Raw genomic sequence first — 16,943 nt, 5'->3', positions numbered from 1 at the left:
CTGACAAACCTGAAAGGTCTGTGACTTCTGAGTGACGGTAGCTCCCACTTCTTTAGTTTAGCAGCCTCAACAGCTCTCGAGTAGAAATACCGCCCGTAAGCGCTCGGTGGGAATGATGTATACTTATTCACCATAGAGTTTACTCGAGAATTCCACTATCCGCGATAATTGATATATTTGAATCGTAAGCGATAATACTATACATGCTAGTTTGTGGATGAAAAATGAGATTTGAAATACAAAAATTCGCCAGACGCAACCCGACGATCAGCCTCCGGTACAATAACAATCAATCTGAAAACTAGCTCATGTGCCGCAGCTTATCTAAACTCTTCGTAGAAATATATCCAATGCCAATCGCGTCGAATCTCAAGTACCTATTCTATACCTACATCTAATAGTTCAGAAACGGATTAAACATCGAGCATGCTATCGGCTGGACAACACGTGTATTATTATGATCGGTAATCACATTGTATATGCCCATAATGAGTAGGTATTAGAATTTTATTATACGTACGTTCTTGTTTGTTTCCTTTTTTTTATTTTTTTTTTCATTTTATTTTAGCAACATTTGAATCCAAAAACCGATCAATTCTCATACACATACCTTAGAATCTCGAATCTTGAAGATCTTAATTCCTAATAACTATACTTTCAGATCAATGCAGCACCTGCAACAGTTCAAAAGAAACACTGGATGTTGATATTCGGAATGAAACGAGATCCTCGAATAGATGGCGCTACAGTGAGTGATTCGAATATGAGTGTACAATGTACAAGGTGCCGAGCAAGTTGCCATCCTCAAGGCGGCGCGATAAGCTCTACTTGTAAATCGAACGCGGATAGTGTCTGAAAACTGGTGAGTATCTCTCGCTCTTTATCTTTCTTTGCCTGACTTACGGTCGACGGTAAGGTGGTCGTGGGCGATTCGACCGGTAATCGAGGCACCAGACCTCGCATGGATGCCCACTGACCTTCGCAGAGCTCGTGAAAGGACAGCTCGACGACGAGTCTCCCACCGAGAGCACCGGGACCTCGGCAAACGGCGCCGGCGCCATACTCCCAGAAGCTGGACTTGTTGCTGGCCAAGTGGTTTCCCCTGGGACCAGCAAGGTACCGCTTGCGAAGCCAGGTCGAAAGGTAGGCAGCACTGCAGTCGCAGTGCCAGGGGTTACGCTCCAGCCGCAGTTGACGGATGCTGGGAATCCCGTCCAGGAAACGAGGCGGCAAGTAGGACAGATAGTTGGCCTCCAGTTGGCTGAGAGGGAGGATCTCGGTTCAGAATATCAGGGATCATCTTACTAATTCGATCAGTTTTTCCGCTTACAGCTTTCGCAGGTTTGGCGTGTCCTGAAGGAGATCTGGATGCACGACTCGCAGGTGGTTCGCGTGCAGCAGGAGAATCGTCAGGTTCGTCAGACCCTTGAAGGTTCCAGCCTCCAGGACCGCCAATCCGTTTGCGTATAATACCAGACGATCTAGAGATCCAACGGGCATGAACAATCCCGGGGACACAGTCCTTAGCAAATTGTGACCGAGCTGAAGCTCCTTCAATGAGGTCAGACCCTCGAAGGCTTTCAGGTCTATCTGCAAGGAGAGCGGTGAGTTAATGCCGGTGAAAAGCGAAAATGAAAGTCGGCGTTGCTTAGATGTAGGAGCAGTTTATCTTGACATGAAATACTATGTTTGGCGATCGAGCGCGAAACACGTTCTTCGGTGAATGACGCTTGTACACGGCATTAAAAATTTCGCTGACCGCTGATCTTCTCGGTTCACATAAAATGAAAGTATTTACACGGGATATTCTGTTGGTCGACAACTCCAGAACCACCAGACTGGACAACTGTTTAAAAAGCCCGTCGCGAATTCGGGTGAATTGGTTCCCCCGAAGGTTCAATTCCCTCAAGTGGATCTGGGCCTCGAAAAACTCAACGGGCAAGTGCTCCAGTCTGTTTTCCTCGAGTCTGAGGGAAACCAGATTGCTCAAATCCTGCAAGGTCGTTCCGGGCAGCGTGGTAAGAAGGTTGTTGGTCAGTAGCAGCTCCTCCAGGTCACGCAAACCGTTGAAAACGCCGGAAGGCAAAGCAACAATGCGATTGGAAGAGAGATCCAAAATGGCCAACGTTGACGTGGTCAGGAAGAGCGTCGCGGGAAGAGTGCTGAGCTTGTTGGCGGAGAAGTCGCTGTAACATGGAGCGAAATAAAAACACTCCTAAACTCCGGCTGGACTCACGAATCATCACCAACACTCACAGTATGTGAAGCCGACGCATCCGGAGTAGCTGGTTCCGGTGTAGCTCCCGCAGCATGTTGTTGCTAAGTCTGAGATGCGTGACAGCGTGAAGAGAGAAGAAGAGGTTCAGCGGCAAGTGTTCGATCTGGTTGTCACTCAAGTCTCTGAAATTTATAATTACAAGCCTTCGTCAGCGTTCCCGACACCGTCATTCCGCCATTCCGCAAAACTCACAGATGAACCAGCTGCCTCAAGTCCAAGAAAGTGTCCCTGTGCAGGGCCGTCAGCTGGTTGCTTCCGAGGTCCCTGAAATATCGATGCGATGCGATGCACCCTTTTGCATTCAACTACCACCATCTCTTACCAAACAGATACTTCCGGGACTTACAACTTCAGCAGGTCGTTTGGTACCAGCTGCGTTGGTGGTACGTCCAAAAAATTTCTCCCCCAACAGGATATCGACCTCGTTTCCGGCCTGCATCTGCACGGACCTTCGGCGCAGACTTCCCAATCATCGGGTCTTCCGCTGATCTGCCACACTGGATAATAATCAAGGGATCATAGACTTGCGGTTCGGTCCCGATTATCACGTTAGACCAAAACTTAATTTGAGCTCACCTGGCTGCTCTACGGCTCTCAGTCTCCTCTCAAGTCGAGATATTTTGCTCTCAAGTTCCTCGAGGTTTATGACGGTCGTCGCCACCTCCTCAACGCTGACTTCGGCGCACTCGGTCGCGGTTTCCATGCAAACTTTACCAACGGAAGTGAGCGCGGTCCTCAAGGCTATCGCTAACAATAACAGGAACTTGAGATCCATCGCTTTGACAATTGCTTAACGGGTCTGTATAAAGAAAATAGTCGATTGCAACGTGTTGCGTGGGTTGCTACAACCGTACTGACGACTGGCAGCATCCTCATTATCCGTTTATTAATAACGAAGGTAATTACGGTAATTGAAGGGTCAACAACAATTGGTCACCAACGAAACGGAGCACTTAAAGTGTTTTGCTCAACACCCGCGATTCGTAATCGGTCAGACCAACTTCACGAATCAATCTCCGGAATTAGCTCGTTGGTATTATTAACAGCATGCAAACCACTCACAGTCCTCAATTTTGTACGATCAATTTGCGATATAGAAGATTCAATTTTTATAAAAAATTCAAGGCTCTCCACTGGTTAAATTTCGTCTAAACAAATTATGTTCTCATTGCTAAAAATAACTACTGTCCGCAAGAAATGGTATTCGAAAATATCACTGAATGTTAAACATGTGTGAAATCTGCGTTTTCTGAGGCAACGATGAATCGATGATCTAAAAGACCGATGCGATGCTACGTTCGTTCATAGTCTTTTTATACACGGATATACACAACACTCTAAATTTCGCGTAATTTTGTGTTTGCCTTTTTTATTTTTAATCGGTTAAATTATGTCCGATCAAACCGACGAGACTGACTATGAAGCGGTAGATCCCACGGGTGACTGGGGCAAATTACCATACGTGGCTTTGGCGTTGATTTTTACCTATCTTCCCGATCGAGACAAGTTCAACGCAAGCTTGGTTAACAGGTCCCTGATTGATTTTTTACTCATAAATATTCAAATGAATGAAATCGATGACGAGGAAACAGAAAATCGATCACGATCCATCTGCTCCTAATGAATTTCGTTCCAGAACGTGGAGCGAGGGTTTTTCATGGCCTGGCAACTGGCGTCAACGTGAAATGATTTTTTATGGTTCCTGCGAGGAAACCGTGGCGAAGGAGAAAGCTTTCGCCGAGCGATTCGGACCTCAGTTGCGGTTTCTCAGACTCAGGTGCTGGAGTCCTGCCCAAGGACCCGCGCTGCAGGCCTACCTTGAGAACGTTTCGGAGGTCCTGAAGGTCCTTGCGAGCAACGCCTTGCTGCGCGAGATTCACGTACGCGATAAAAATTATCGTACTTACTATAAATTTCATCGTTTAAATCCATCCAATAGAATTTTGTTTTTCAGTTGGCGGATGTGGAGGGTCTTGACTTCTCGGACACCGATCTTATCACGGTCTGCAGCTCCGCATTCGCCCCTGGAAAATGAAGTGATTTCCACTTTCATTTCCACTTATACTGATTTGTTTATTTTTCAGGTAAACGATCTGCTTTTCGAGAGTGAACGCAAGGCCGAAGGAAAGGCAAGAATGGCCGCTATGCTCGCGGAGTTGATTCGGTTAGCTTGCTTTCCACCTTATCAGCAGCAAAGTGCAAAAAACGAAGTGAAATAGATGAGAAATCACGGTAAAAAGATGATTTTCGTTGCAGAGCGCAGACCGAACTTCGCATCCTAAACCTCCAAGACGTCGACTGCGCCTGGGAAGTTGGACTAAAGCTCGTTTCAGCCGCCGGAAATTCAGACGCTGCCAGAAACACGCTGCACACTCTCCTCTTGTCGGGTACATTCGATCAGCCAGATTCCAGGATCACCGTATCGTCGGACGACTACATCGTCGCCATGGGCAACTTCCGGAAGTTGGCGTTTCTGCGCATCGATTACAGGTGTCTCAGCTGCAGGCTACTTGACGTTCTCGGAACCTCTTTGGCGGACTGTTTCAGGAGGCTAGCCATTCTTTGCTCAGAGGACGATGGCCCCGAGCTGCCAAACCTCGAGGACGAGGCGTGGAGGACTCTATCCTCTAGATGTCCGTTTCTTCGGGTCGAATTGACCATAGGTGGGTATTTAAATGCAACCGACGTGCAATATTTTCCTTCGATTCAATTTGAATTGCGTTTTGCGCGCGCATAGCTCTGCAAATTTCTCGAGTGCTTATCGCAGTTCAATTTGTAAGGAAATGGAATTTTTGCTCTACTATATCATATAATAGCCGAAAATTATCAGGCTAGTTGAATCGAGATTGGTTTATGGAAGAAATTTATTCCATATATATTTAACGAAAAATACCAAGTTAAAAGAGAAAATCCACAGTTGCTAGTGAATCGTGGGCTCGAGGAGTCCTCGAGGACTTCAAGTTTGTTCGGAAATGCAATCGTCACACAATGCGTGCTCGATAAAATCACCGTATGATCGAAGTGAATCTACCACCGCGCGTTAATTGAGGCCTCGGACACGTGTGTGAAATAGGTAAGAAAGTGGCTTAATACACGCGCTTTAAGGAAAAGCCTTCGAATCACCGTTCGACTTTTCGTATTTCAGACTACGTGTCCGCGGCCCTCAACTCCTCTTCGACGTCCTCAGGCAGTCAGTCAACGGCGACGTAATACAAGTTTGACTGGTTCCAGAGGGAGGAAACAGGAACGCAGGGTGGAGGAGCAGCCTTCTCAAGCCAGGAATGCCGCTGGCTGCCCTGAGCCTCGACGACGAGATGTCGAACCAGAACCCGGAGTACTGGGACACGACGCCGACCCTGGAACTCCTTCTCAGGGAGTACCGTAACACCCTAGGTAATTGGTTCCGTTAACCTACTAATTCAAAACCGTGGTTGATCCATAAAATTCCTCCACAAGATGAGGAAATCATCCCCAGAGTTAGGTATAATTTTTCGTGTCAAAATTGACGCGACATCTCCACGAACAGAGCATCTCTCGCTGTCTCTGAGCCAACGTTCCGGCGTCGGTGTAACGGCCGAGAAATTGACAGCTGAAATGATATCACGAGCACTTCGATTAAAGAAACTGAAGACCCTGCACCTCTCTGGTCCCATGGATTCAGAGGCGGTTAAAACGCTCTACAATCTCTTGGACAAGCCGCACAGTGCTAAGAATCTTCAACGAGTCACCTTAACCGTCTGGTGCGGAAGCGAAGAGGAGATCGATCAGCTCCTGAAAACCAATCGCCTCACTGCGCAGAGCAGAGTTTCGGCAAAGACCGAAGTTCGTCTTGTACCGATGCTGTGATTACGGTTTTCAGAATTTATTTACTTTTTTCTTTTCTACTTTTTTTTCTTTATATGACTTTTTATTTTGTAAGGTTTTATTTACTGCCGGCGAACGGGTTTTCAGTATTGAGAATAGAGCAGCTCGACTCTTTAATCTTTGTAACGTTATTGACATGCGGCTGCTGCCGGACATTCCGGGTGTGTAGGAAAGTGAAAGTATAACGCAATTGTATGAATACATGTTTGTATATTAGTCAGATTTCGATACGGTTTTTTCATTTTGTACACGAGGACGAAGAACAGGTATAATTGTGCTATGGTTTCATAATTAGTGTTAAATGCATGATATGTACGTTATTTAACATATACATATATTATAATATACGCGATCCGGTGAAAGCTAAGTATACAATACATATTAACGACGATTATTATCGTGCGATTTCAATTCGGTATATAGTTATATAATGATATTATTCGTATATCGTAAATAATACTCTTCAGGATATTGCCCGGTGCGGATATCGAAGACGTCGATTATGACAGCCTGACGCCGCCAGCTCCAGCGCATTCTCCCTTGTTCTTCACCACCAGTTCTGGAACAAAAGAGTTGTGTACCGTGAATCAGAGTAAGCATGAGTTTCGTTGAAGGGAAATGAAACTGTCCAGGCATCTAGACACCGATGCTAGACTTTTTCGCCTCAAATTTTCAACAGTAATTATAGTGCACTCACTTGCTCCAGACTCGCAGTTGTGGACTTCCATGGCGCACTGGCTTCCAAAGGTGATCGGCTTGACGTTAACATCGGTAGGAAGGTGAGCGCAAACGGGATCATATTGCTGTGGGCAGTTCTTGGCGCACTCCTTCTTGGTCTTCTTGGCGTCCTTAGCGTTCTTGATGGCGTCCTTAACCTCCTTGGAGGCGGTGGCAGGGTCCTTGACCTGTTTGGGGTCCTGTGCCTCCTTGGGAGGTGCCGCCTTGGGGTCCTTGTCCGAAGGGAATGCGTAGACGACGCAGGCGCACAATAGAACTGTGCGAAATAAGGACAACGAATGATGTGACGTTCAAAGTGAGAAGTTGAGTCGAGTTGAAAAAAACCCGTCTTTCCAGTCTTTTCGCCGAGATGATATTCGCACTCGCTAATAATCGATGCTCGTTCGCGACACGGTCACAAATTATCGTCTATCTGTTAAATCATCGGTGTAGAAAGCGAAGAGGTCACCGCGTCATGCTATTCCGTTCCCCCTGCGTGACCATGTCACTGCAATTCCTACACCAACTACATTGTGCCATTAAGTGTTTTCGTTTGAATTTTCTATTGCATGATTACCCCGCTCAACAGGATAATTGCTCGTCACAGCGACGGTCACGTCGACCCCGATAATTCTCTCCAAGGATATACGCAATGCCTTGTGTGTCTTTACGCGCATGTACCATGCCAGGTATGTACGATGTTTGCATCGCGGACGTTGTGTGCTTGTAATAATTATGCCAACGTACATGTGAAATATCGCACATCTTTCGCCAACGCGTCGTATGTACAGTCTTACGGGAAAATTAATACTCCGATTGATCAAGGCTAACAGCCGGTCGACAATCGCCATTACCTAAGACAACTGTGATCGTCTTCAGTCCGGTTACTTTCCACTAATAAGGAGAGTATCAGACCTCCGGATCACAAATATTGCTGAAGCTTTTAGACATGTTTTCTTGGTCGAAAATATTGAGCTTCTAATGTACATTTCCATCTATTGAGTCTTCCTTCGCTCGGTCGACAATAAATTAAGTTGTAGAAAATGAGCAGCTTGTACTTTACTATGGCTTTAAAATAATAATGTATCCTTTCACACTTGAATCTCATTGAACTATTGTCGTAATAAATTTTAACCGGAGTGAATAACGGCCCAATGCATCAAAATACACGCGAGAAGCTCTATATATTACGGCTAGGAAACACCAACCGGAGGTCTGGTACTCTCCTTCTGAGATAAAAAAAAAGGCAAAAAAATAAAAATAAAATTAAACGCCGCGCGAACATGGAGTTGAATAGGTTTTTTATTGACGACCTTAAGAATACAAAATCTGAATTTCGTGCGCAGAGAAAGCGGCGTGTAGTTTGTAAACGTTGCTGCAGAATTGCACCGTGACCCAAAAAAATTATACGGCGATTCGGTCGAAGCGCTTCGATCTCAGGGAGAAAAAAAATACCGAGGCCGAAAAATATTCATATCACGTGCAAAACGGACGAACCGGAAGTCGACGCTTTTCGCTGCATCTGGATGCACGGCAGGTTCTTAATGCAAAGCGGCTCTGTCGGTGCATCAACTCACCGAATGCAAGGGTGACCTTCATGATGAATGACGTTCACTGGTTTTTTCTTCTCTTTAATATCTGTATATAGAATCTCTTAACACGTGAATTGCAAGTTAACTAAGGAGATTGTGGTCTTGACTATCCCATCAAGTCTGTGGCAGCCGTATATAAGCGACCGGGTCGGTGCTCATCCCCACCTGTTTACCAAAGGATTACGTCCCCGCAACCGGTGTTGCTAGCGTAGGCGCCTCGCGAGGACCGTGCGGATGCTGATGGGCGAGAATGATCCGCAAAATACTGCTTACTCGGGGGCACGTAGCCGCGATCTCCACGATCGTTTATTCGGCCGTGCGGTCGCTTTCGTCAGAGCCAATTTGTTCATTTATCAGTTATCCCCATTGAGAGACATAAGTGGCTCTTCTCTATCTCCTATGTAAGATTAATACAGATCACGCGATGGAAATCTACTAGTCCGTCCGACGTCCCAGTTGCCAACAAATTATCCTACACATCGCCGAATTTGTTTCTTTCTTCTCTTTCTTTTTTTTTTCTTCGCGTCTCCATTCAACCTCTACTTGAGGGTACTTGGACCCTCCAGCATTAAGGCCCCATTGTGCCAAACGTGTCGTTGCCGCTTGGGCTTCATCGCATGCTTCTAGAATCATTATTCGCATCTTCTCGTTTGATCCTGACATTCTGCATTTTCCCAGAAACAGACTTTTCTTTTTAACGGTTTAAAAAAAAAATCAGTTGGGTCAAGGAACCTCTGACAAAAGATTCGAAATTTGCTAAAAGCAAATCGTCATTCTCAAACCAGCATTAGAGCCACGGTAGACTCTGCATTCAAGGGTACCAAAATTCTGGCAAAAAACTCAGTTCTCTGTGCATCAAAATCATCGTGAAATATGGTGCACGCGTGCACGACGATTACAGCATTATCGCATCATCGTTATCTAACTTATTATTTTATTATTACAATTGCGCTTTTCAGTAACGTAAAACTGTGGTTTACAACGCTTCACGAGCTTCAGTAATTGCGCAGTAAATAGATCGTCGCGTCGTGATTTAACGTTCACGGTAAAAAATTCGCAAGCATCAATTTCCTGATATTTATATGCCCATGGTGTTGTTCTATACAGGTGTGAGTAAAGGTATACATAATATTTAAACCGCAACGAAACCTGATTCGAAACAAACAGACAAACAATCGCAGCTGTACCTGGGATGTCGGTAGGTAGACACCCGGTCTTTCAGGCGCGGGTGACCCGAATTTGCTACCGGAAACGGTCAGCGTACGTACTTCCGGTCCATTGATTATACCAGCAAAACAAATCTCTGTAGCCGCTAGGCTTCATACCCAGAGCCATTTGTGTACCTGTACAAATACGTGTATTGTGAATAGTGATAAATGAAACACCATCGATTTTAACGATAGATAAAGCTGAAGAGTTCAAATTCATGGCCGTTTCGCGCGTGAATCAAGTATCAAACTCAAGTCTCTTGTAATAATTGTAAAGAAAATCGAGTATGGAGCCAGTTGATGAACGATGATAAAGATTTAGGGAGAATTTAGATCGTATAACTTTTGCGAGTGTGTAAAACGAGCATTCGCATTCGGATATAGTGAGCATGGTAGAACAGCGGTATGAATAAGGCGACCTCGATTGCTCGTTTCCATTTCAAACAGATCGCTTTGTTTATTTGTTCACCGCGAGATCTGTTACAGATTATGTCAAAGGCATGGCACGGGTCTAGCTGGGCTTTGGAATCCAGCATGACAATGCAATGAGCTATCTACCCTCGGGGGGAAAACGTAATGAAGAAGTAAAAAAAAAAAACACTATTTGTGCTGCATGGCGATCAGGCGTGACAAATTGGCACATGTGTAAAATCTATGCGCATAAATAATCGCCTTATTCGAAACACATTACCTATTCTGAATTCAATATCGAGTACAATTGATTGAAATCAGCGATACTGCATGGTTCATAAACTTCTCAACCGGTCATAAGTCAACTCGCGAAGCAGAGGTCGGATATCGGTATTATGATCACGTTGGAATGGTATACAATACAAGCCAAACGAAAATGCTCCGGACTCTGAAACTTTTTTCCGCGGTAATCGAATCTCGAGAATCAAGGTCGCACGGATCTTGGAGATTTTGAAGTATAAATACGAAAGCGTATCTCGCTTTTGCATCAATTTTATACACGTAAGAAACTGATTGTGAGCGTATCATGCCATTGGCGATCAGCTCAGCTTTGGCAATTTTTATCCTCCCGGTTCTCCTAGCATCTTCATCTTGTTGCTGCAACTTCGATTTCCGGTTTTGTAATTTTATAATTCTTTTTTTGTCATCTCTGCGATGATCTCCTATTCAGATGGTCTTGCGATGAGAAAAGATCCGTGACGACGTCCTAGCTACGAGGCTGACATGCTTAATTTTATCCTATCTAGAAGTACTAGAGCTTACTTATCTTGAACTTTATAATCAATTGTAACGTTAGAGAATAAAATGTTAAAAGTGTGCCTTTGCGGTCTTCTGCTCCTCCAATTACGGTTTGAGAAACTTAATTGGCAGTCGTACCGCGAAGTGTATGCAGCAAGTATGCGGTACGCAGTTAATTGGATAGGTGGTCTTATCCGAGGGATACGTTGTTGACAACTTGCGTGGATAGTCAAGGTTATTCCAATTTTTCATATCCTCTCTTACCGCAATGACGACTGTTTTATGGTTCCGATAACTAGCCGACCTATTCAAATTACCGCAGTCACACGCGGAGGGATGACCAATAATTTTCTCAAAGCAAAGAGATCGTAGATTTCAAGGAGCCGTAACTCCAACTAACGTTCCAAATTCCTGTTTTATTTTTAGTCTCATTAGTGACGAACGCGGTATTCAATTCTGAGAAGAGAACGGAGGATAGATAAGATCTGTCGTTATATTTGCTGAGCTGCGGAACATGTTCAAGTATCGAACGCTGACTATTCTACACAGCATTGCGAAGCTCATAAATTATTCTACGATACACGCCTCATGTTTAAGTGTCACTCATTCTTAGTTCGACAAATAAAGGATTCGCAATGACTTCGTAACAACGCGATCAGTGAACCCAAATTTTACAAGACTTTCATAAACTCCCAAATGAAGAAGTACAGGAGACAGTGTGATGAAAATGAGACGGAAACAAAGGTACGAGGTAATTAATTTTAAGACAATCATGTGAGATGAAGCTCGGACCGGACATACTCCGCAATAATATGCAAATTGGAAGTGTTTACCGGTTGCTTGACTGGTTCACACTGGGTAGACCAAGATCTCTGAGGGCTATGCAATATTCACGTTTACATCCTGCGCTCAAAGTCCACCAGTGGATGTTGACAGTCAGTGGATACAACCCAAAGTTCAAGCCCAAACTGACAGCAAACGCTTATTGGAAGAAAACCGCTAAAGCTCATTTGACGACGTGAATTCCGGTCCTGCGGAAATCGACGACCACGGCGATGATCCATTTTGCGATCAAGATTCCAGAGATTGACTGATCGGAACGACAGCTAAAATCGTCAGGTAACGAATGAACGATCTCGACTTTTATCAACTGAGTTGAATCTCTGATTTTTTGAACTCCTTGAGTTCATCAAGTCAGAAATCTTTTGCGTGAACATTGTGCTGATAATACGCATTGACTGAGGTATAATTAAACTTAAACGAACATCCCTGCACTCAAAGGACGATGATTAGAATTAACATGAAAACGATTAAAACCTTGACCAGCCCAAGACAAAGTAGTAAATAAGAGATGTTAACCCAATTGAAATCGGAAGCTTTATTAAATTAGGCACTTTGGGGTACTCATTTGTGGCGAAGCGGAGCGGTAACCGTAGTTTCGGTAATTTGATTAAGGTTGGAATGCGTGTAGGTGGTAATGAGAAAATGTGGGGCAGTTTGAGGACCGTTGAATCACTCGAGAATTATTCTTTCAATTAAGTAACTTCATTCCTAAAATATTTGATACATTATAAATAAATAAATAAATAAATAAATAAGTTACTATTCTACAGTCATGGCGCTAGTTGTGAAGCCTTTTTCGTCCTAATTTCGAGAACTGACCACTCCGTCACGACTTCTTCGTTTCGTGCCGAGCCCGTTCTTTTTCTTCGACTTTCCGCACCTCCTCGACTGCGTAGCTATTGAAGAGCCGGAGATAATCGGCCCAAGATTCGCCGGAAGTAAGCGCTCTCCTAAATCGACACGTGAAGGATGTGCAATCCTTTTTTTCATTTTCTTCGTACTGCTTGTCGATGGAGCCCATCACCATAGCAGTGAGGAAATTGAGACGATCCATAGCTCCGTCAGCTAAAGGGGGAAAAGTTGAATCATCTTCAGTACAAGTGACGACACTGTTAGTGAAGAACGTAGAGCTAAATACAAGTATACAAGACGGCATACCGCGACCCTCATAGTCGTCTTCCTGCTTATCGTCCTTCTTGCTGGTTTCCAACTTCGGTATAAACAGCAGTAAGCAAATGATAGCAATGAATTTAACGATGAGCTTGAATATCACGAGCTTCAATATTATCTTTGCCAGAGTGAAAGCGTTCAGCTTCAGCGCAAAGGGCCAGGTGAAGTCTATCATTGGAATCGAGGGCAGACTCGGCATTCCCGGCAAAGCATAGGGTGCCCCGTAAGTCGGGGCCGGAGGACCGTAGCCTGAAATCAATAAGAACCTTCCATTACTTTCACGAAATACCAAAGCAACGTCCCAACCATAACAGTTCGGATCATGTACCTCTGGCCTCACCTTGCTGAGGACCCTGAACCGGCTGATAACCGATGCTTGGTGGACCATAGACGTTCTGTGGTGGTGGTGGGCCATAGCTGGCCGAAGGGGGCCCATAACTGTTCTGCGGAGCTTGCGGGACTCCGTAGGATGGTTGAGGGGCTCCGTAAGATGGTTGAGGGGCCCCATATAACGTCTGCGGCTTTCCGCGGGGGGGTGAAGGGCTTCCGTATCCAGTAGAGGGGTCGAAGCTGTCGAAGGAGTGTTCCGGTAGCGAGAAGGAGTTGCTGGGGGTCGGGAAGAACGTCGGCTGGATCGGAGCGGGCTCGGTGGGATCTTCAAAATCGGGGGGACCGTAAACGGGGCCTTGGTTCTTCGGAGGAGCGCCGTAGCGATCGGATTCGGGACGGTAAACGGGGCCTTCGCTGTAGTCTCTGCGGAAGATTTTGGGCCCGTTGATTCTGAGGCCGTTCACCGGCACGACACCCTCCTTGTCATCCTTGCTGGTCCGGGAATGTGCGAGGGCGTCAAGGTAGCTGTCCTTTCCGGCAATGTTCGCCGCACGGAGTCCCCTGTCCTCTGGGATAGCTGGGGAAACGGGGCCCGAGTATTTTGATTCCTCGAATACTTCGCCCTCTCGCTGCGGCTCCGCGAGAGACGATATTCGTGGCTCTGAGACCGCCGTTACATACGAGACGCCGGTTTTCACCGGCAACGAGACAGTCAACGGCTTCCGCAAGCTCTCCTTTGCTTCGAATTGCGTAAGGTCTAGACCGTCCTCGACGTTTATTCTTGCCTCCATTTTCAACAATGTGTTGTTCACGCTTGGCTTAAAGCTTTCTTGCACGACGAAAGCACTTGGCTTGTGGTTCGTTGGCAGACTGGAATTGGACGCTTCTGAAGATCCCGTCGTATTTACGACAGTCGCCAAGAGCGTCGCGGCTAAAATTGCCAGTCGTAATCCTTGTTGTTTTTTCGTCATGTTAAATCGATACGGAATTCCCCAATTCGGCTGAAAAATTACAAACAAGTTACAGTTCGTCGGTTTTCTCTCGTATTCGGTAATTGATGCATGAATTTCAATCGCAGTGTGAAAATCGGTGAATTCTTTTGGCTTCATGGGAGAAACAATTGGCCCGGAGAACGGGGAGCTAAGAGGGGGAATAAACGCGTGCCCAGAATTCGTTACGAGATGGCCTCACTCCTTCCTCTGAATACCAAAGCCACTCGCGACAATCCTTTCTCTGCATACAAAGTGTATAGCGGTCACTACCCTTATCAGGCATAATCATTGTCAGGTACATTAAAGTATGTTAGTAAAAATATCTCGAGTATCGTTATACATTTAGGGGTACATATATGTACGTTCTCATAACATTTAATTTTCCATGTTTAAATTCAAGAGCCGTATTTTTACGGATTATTCCCACAGTACGTTGTTACATTATATGCAAATAGTGCAGTGGTACCCGCTACATCCCTTGAGAGTAACCGGAATGATACTTGAATAAAAAATGCAAATGATGCCGTTTCTACGAGTGTTTAAAATTCATATATTTTATCACTTCCGTGAAAATATCGCGCAGCTCATTTATTATACACTTTGCATGATTTTGTTCTACCGAGAAAGATGTAATAAATTCATAGTCAAGTCAACAATGAAAATAGAATTTGATTTCTATACTCATGTCACGTTATATCATTCTAAGCTTTTCGGAATCTTAGAGATGTTAAAAAGTCACTGCGAGATCGGTGCTTGGAGAAAAAAATTACCGATAGTTTGTACTCGCATAAAAACTTACAGCAGAGAATCGCAATTTTTTTTTTTTTTACCAATCTCGGACCACTCACATATAATGCACACTGCAGATAAACCGTGGGATGCACAATTACTATTCGATCACAAAGCACAGACTGATTGACGGATGATTCCTGGTTGGGTCACGAGAAAGTTACAGAAGTCGAATCATCGTCACTACACTCGATAAACCTTGAAGAAATAAAAAATGTTACGGCAAGATCGTCTATATATGCGACAGACTTTGGAGGGGCGTCGCGTTCGTATAATAAACTATGGGTTTACTGGGTTACTGTTCCACCACCATGCATGCATGCACAAACGGCAATACCTCGCACGGCCCGGGAAATCAGTGACGAGTATAGTCAAGTATCTGAAAAGAAGTTATTTTTACTCTACTCAATCTTTCTTTCTCCTTTCCCTGCATTCTATTATACACTCGTACAGCCAACTGTTAGAGTTTTCTGCAATATGCAAACTCACCTCTACAACGCACTTCGTCACTTGCTAAACATTCGCTTCATTCAGCGACTGGCTAAGAATAATTTCCCATGGAAATGCTGAGAAACGTGTTTCTCGGTTTTGTATTCAAATAACACAATTAAAAAAATCCTTATCCAAGAAACACAACGCATCAGATGTTTTTACACGGTAAGTTTCAAGCCCAAGTCTTGAGACAGTGATCCTGAAGATTCAGGCTACCGGTATTGAAAATATTTGTTTAGAAAAAAGATCTTTCTCGTTAATTATCGGCGTGGATCTCGTTCCTTGTGAAAAAAGGAAAAAAAAGTACTGAAAGCTTTTGCCTCTCGGGATCGAATCCTGGGGGAATTTTCTTTGAAGGAATGCGGAACCGGCTGCGAACTGGTATATTCAACGGGATAATCGTAAGCTTTGAATGACGCCGTAGGTGAGGAACTGCAATTATTATGTAGGGGCGACGCTGTTTGTAACGGACCCCTGTCCCCCCCGCCTGCTGTTTTATCGCGTTCCCCGTTTCCATCCCGAAGCTTAAGTCCCCGTTTGGCAGGCCCACTGGCCGACTTACCACTGCCAATCACGTTCCCATTAATTAACCATCGACTCACAACGGCCCGTTTAAGAGACATCGAATTGTTTTCACTTCAGTCGATATCCGGCCGTTAACTCTCTCAGTGATGAAGCTCTTTCGCCTTTCAAATGGCTTATGACAAAAGGGGTTTCCTGATTTGCGAAAACAAGAATATGTTCAATCGCAACAAAACGCGTTATTCTCGCATGTCACTTTCTGCAATTTGCGCAACAGTGACTCAAACCGGAAATCCTTACGGACCAGACATGTGTAAAGATGGAGTCGGGTTTACGTCATAAATACTCTCATTATCACAATTGGTTGTGATTTGAACGACTGTGGTGAAGAAAGGCAAGCCACAATTAAGCCTGAAACCCACGCGTTCTTTTGGTTATTACAGGTACTATAGTTTGACTAACAACCACTACGTCTAAATTTACTAGATCCAGTTTCTGATGAAGGTCGAGTTTAATAGATTCACTTCTTCTAGACAAACGGAAATAATGCAATGGTCTACCACGTTGTGTAGTCTCGTATCAGTCTGTGAGGGTTGCGTTGCTAAGCAACGAGTAACGCTGATACCAACGATTCCTAGACTTAACAATGCGTATCCAAAGCCTGCTGTTACATTCCGAATAAGAATTCTTACATTTTCATCACCAGTGCAAATGCAACCAGTGGAAAACTTACTTAGAACAGATCCAAGTCAGCACCGGTCGGAATGAACGAGTAAACAAAAATGGAGTACGCAAAGACGGAAACAAGGTATGAATGACGAACACAGTATCACCTCGCTAAAGTCACAAACAATCAAAACTACGATCTTCGTTTTCAGATGGATCAAGTTCGGAGACATAGAGGAGCTTGTGTTGATTGGTAAAGACGTGATCGGTT

At 44.7% G+C, this 16,943-nt stretch overlaps 4 protein-coding genes and 1 long non-coding RNA gene across 6 annotated transcripts; 2 read left to right on the top strand and 3 right to left on the bottom strand.

Annotated features, from left to right (window-relative positions):
* Window positions 1-7: 7 nt before the first annotated feature.
* On the bottom strand, window positions 8-4,029 carry LOC124307843 (platelet glycoprotein V-like). The gene is made up of 8 exons (XM_046769987.1): window positions 2,855-4,029; window positions 2,625-2,775; window positions 2,471-2,542; window positions 2,257-2,400; window positions 1,799-2,186; window positions 1,331-1,590; window positions 904-1,261; window positions 8-674 (listed from the first exon to the last, which is right to left on the bottom strand). Exons 1-8 carry the CDS (start codon window positions 3,051-3,053, stop codon window positions 663-665), a joined length of 1,584 nt encoding a protein of 527 aa, XP_046625943.1. The 5' UTR covers window positions 3,054-4,029; the 3' UTR covers window positions 8-662.
* Window positions 3,669-6,540, top strand: LOC124307991 (F-box only protein 39-like). The gene is made up of 6 exons (XM_046770244.1): window positions 3,669-3,808; window positions 3,915-4,158; window positions 4,363-4,442; window positions 4,535-4,941; window positions 5,510-5,671; window positions 5,805-6,540. Exons 1-6 carry the CDS (start codon window positions 3,669-3,671, stop codon window positions 6,122-6,124), a joined length of 1,353 nt encoding a protein of 450 aa, XP_046626200.1. The 3' UTR covers window positions 6,125-6,540.
* Window positions 6,336-8,595, bottom strand: LOC124307853 (agrin). The gene is made up of 3 exons (XM_046770006.1): window positions 8,437-8,595; window positions 6,840-7,136; window positions 6,336-6,701 (listed from the first exon to the last, which is right to left on the bottom strand). The coding sequence occupies exons 1-3, from the start codon at window positions 8,456-8,458 to the stop codon at window positions 6,643-6,645; spliced, it is 378 nt and encodes a 125-aa protein (XP_046625962.1). The 5' UTR covers window positions 8,459-8,595; the 3' UTR covers window positions 6,336-6,642.
* Window positions 8,596-12,300: 3,705 nt separating this feature from the next.
* LOC124307856 (uncharacterized) lies at window positions 12,301-15,201 on the bottom strand. The gene is made up of 4 exons (XM_046770009.1): window positions 15,052-15,201; window positions 13,210-14,212; window positions 12,870-13,130; window positions 12,301-12,800 (listed from the first exon to the last, which is right to left on the bottom strand). Exons 2-4 carry the CDS (start codon window positions 14,180-14,182, stop codon window positions 12,538-12,540), a joined length of 1,497 nt encoding a protein of 498 aa, XP_046625965.1. The 5' UTR covers window positions 14,183-14,212; window positions 15,052-15,201; the 3' UTR covers window positions 12,301-12,537.
* A 1,032-nt stretch (window positions 15,202-16,233) lies between these two features.
* On the top strand, window positions 16,234-16,943 carry LOC124307858 (uncharacterized). 2 transcript variants are annotated; one of them, XR_006908873.1, is made up of 3 exons: window positions 16,234-16,449; window positions 16,525-16,814; window positions 16,885-16,943. It is a non-coding gene; the product is annotated as an uncharacterized LOC124307858 (long non-coding RNA). The 2 variants fall into 2 exon arrangements; XR_006908872.1 differs by having other exon boundaries at window positions 16,319-16,449; window positions 16,540-16,814.

Source organism: Neodiprion virginianus, chromosome 6, assembly GCF_021901495.1.
Source record: "Neodiprion virginianus isolate iyNeoVirg1 chromosome 6, iyNeoVirg1.1, whole genome shotgun sequence".
Taxonomy (NCBI): Eukaryota; Metazoa; Arthropoda; class Insecta; order Hymenoptera; family Diprionidae; genus Neodiprion; species Neodiprion virginianus.
This window is presented reverse-complemented; position numbering and strand designations above follow the sequence as displayed.

What these genes read in the sequence shown, in the direction of transcription:
- LOC124307856 (XM_046770009.1), bottom strand. Translation starts at nt 14,182, where the DNA reads ATGACGAAAAAACAACAAGGATTACGACTGGCAATTTTAGCCGCGACG. An exon ending in TCAGCAAGGTGAGGCCAGAG is followed by an intron (nt 13,131 to 13,209) that starts GTACATGATCCG and finishes TATTGATTTCAG; the next exon opens with GCTACGGTCCTCCGGCCCCG. An exon ending in AGACGACTATGAGGGTCGCG is followed by an intron (nt 12,801 to 12,869) that starts GTATGCCGTCTT and finishes CTTGTACTGAAG; the next exon opens with ATGATTCAACTTTTCCCCCT.
- LOC124307991 (XM_046770244.1), top strand. Translation starts at nt 3,669, where the DNA reads ATGTCCGATCAAACCGACGAGACTGACTATGAAGCGGTAGATCCCACG. An exon ending in AACGCAAGCTTGGTTAACAG is followed by an intron (nt 3,809 to 3,914) that starts GTCCCTGATTGA and finishes ATTTCGTTCCAG; the next exon opens with AACGTGGAGCGAGGGTTTTT. An exon ending in CCTTGCTGCGCGAGATTCAC is followed by an intron (nt 4,159 to 4,362) that starts GTACGCGATAAA and finishes TTTATTTTTCAG; the next exon opens with GTAAACGATCTGCTTTTCGA.
- LOC124307853 (XM_046770006.1), bottom strand. Translation starts at nt 8,458, where the DNA reads ATGAAGGTCACCCTTGCATTCG. An exon ending in GAAGGTCACCCTTGCATTCG is followed by an intron (nt 7,137 to 8,436) that starts GTGAGTTGATGC and finishes TATTTCGCACAG; the next exon opens with TTCTATTGTGCGCCTGCGTC. An exon ending in CAACTGCGAGTCTGGAGCAA is followed by an intron (nt 6,702 to 6,839) that starts GTGAGTGCACTA and finishes CTTTTGTTCCAG; the next exon opens with AACTGGTGGTGAAGAACAAG.
- LOC124307843 (XM_046769987.1), bottom strand. Translation starts at nt 3,053, where the DNA reads ATGGATCTCAAGTTCCTGTTATTGTTAGCGATAGCCTTGAGGACCGCG. An exon ending in GAGAGCCGTAGAGCAGCCAG is followed by an intron (nt 2,776 to 2,854) that starts GTGAGCTCAAAT and finishes ATTATTATCCAG; the next exon opens with TGTGGCAGATCAGCGGAAGA. An exon ending in CGACCAACAGAATATCCCGT is followed by an intron (nt 1,591 to 1,798) that starts GTAAATACTTTC and finishes CTCTCCTTGCAG; the next exon opens with ATAGACCTGAAAGCCTTCGA.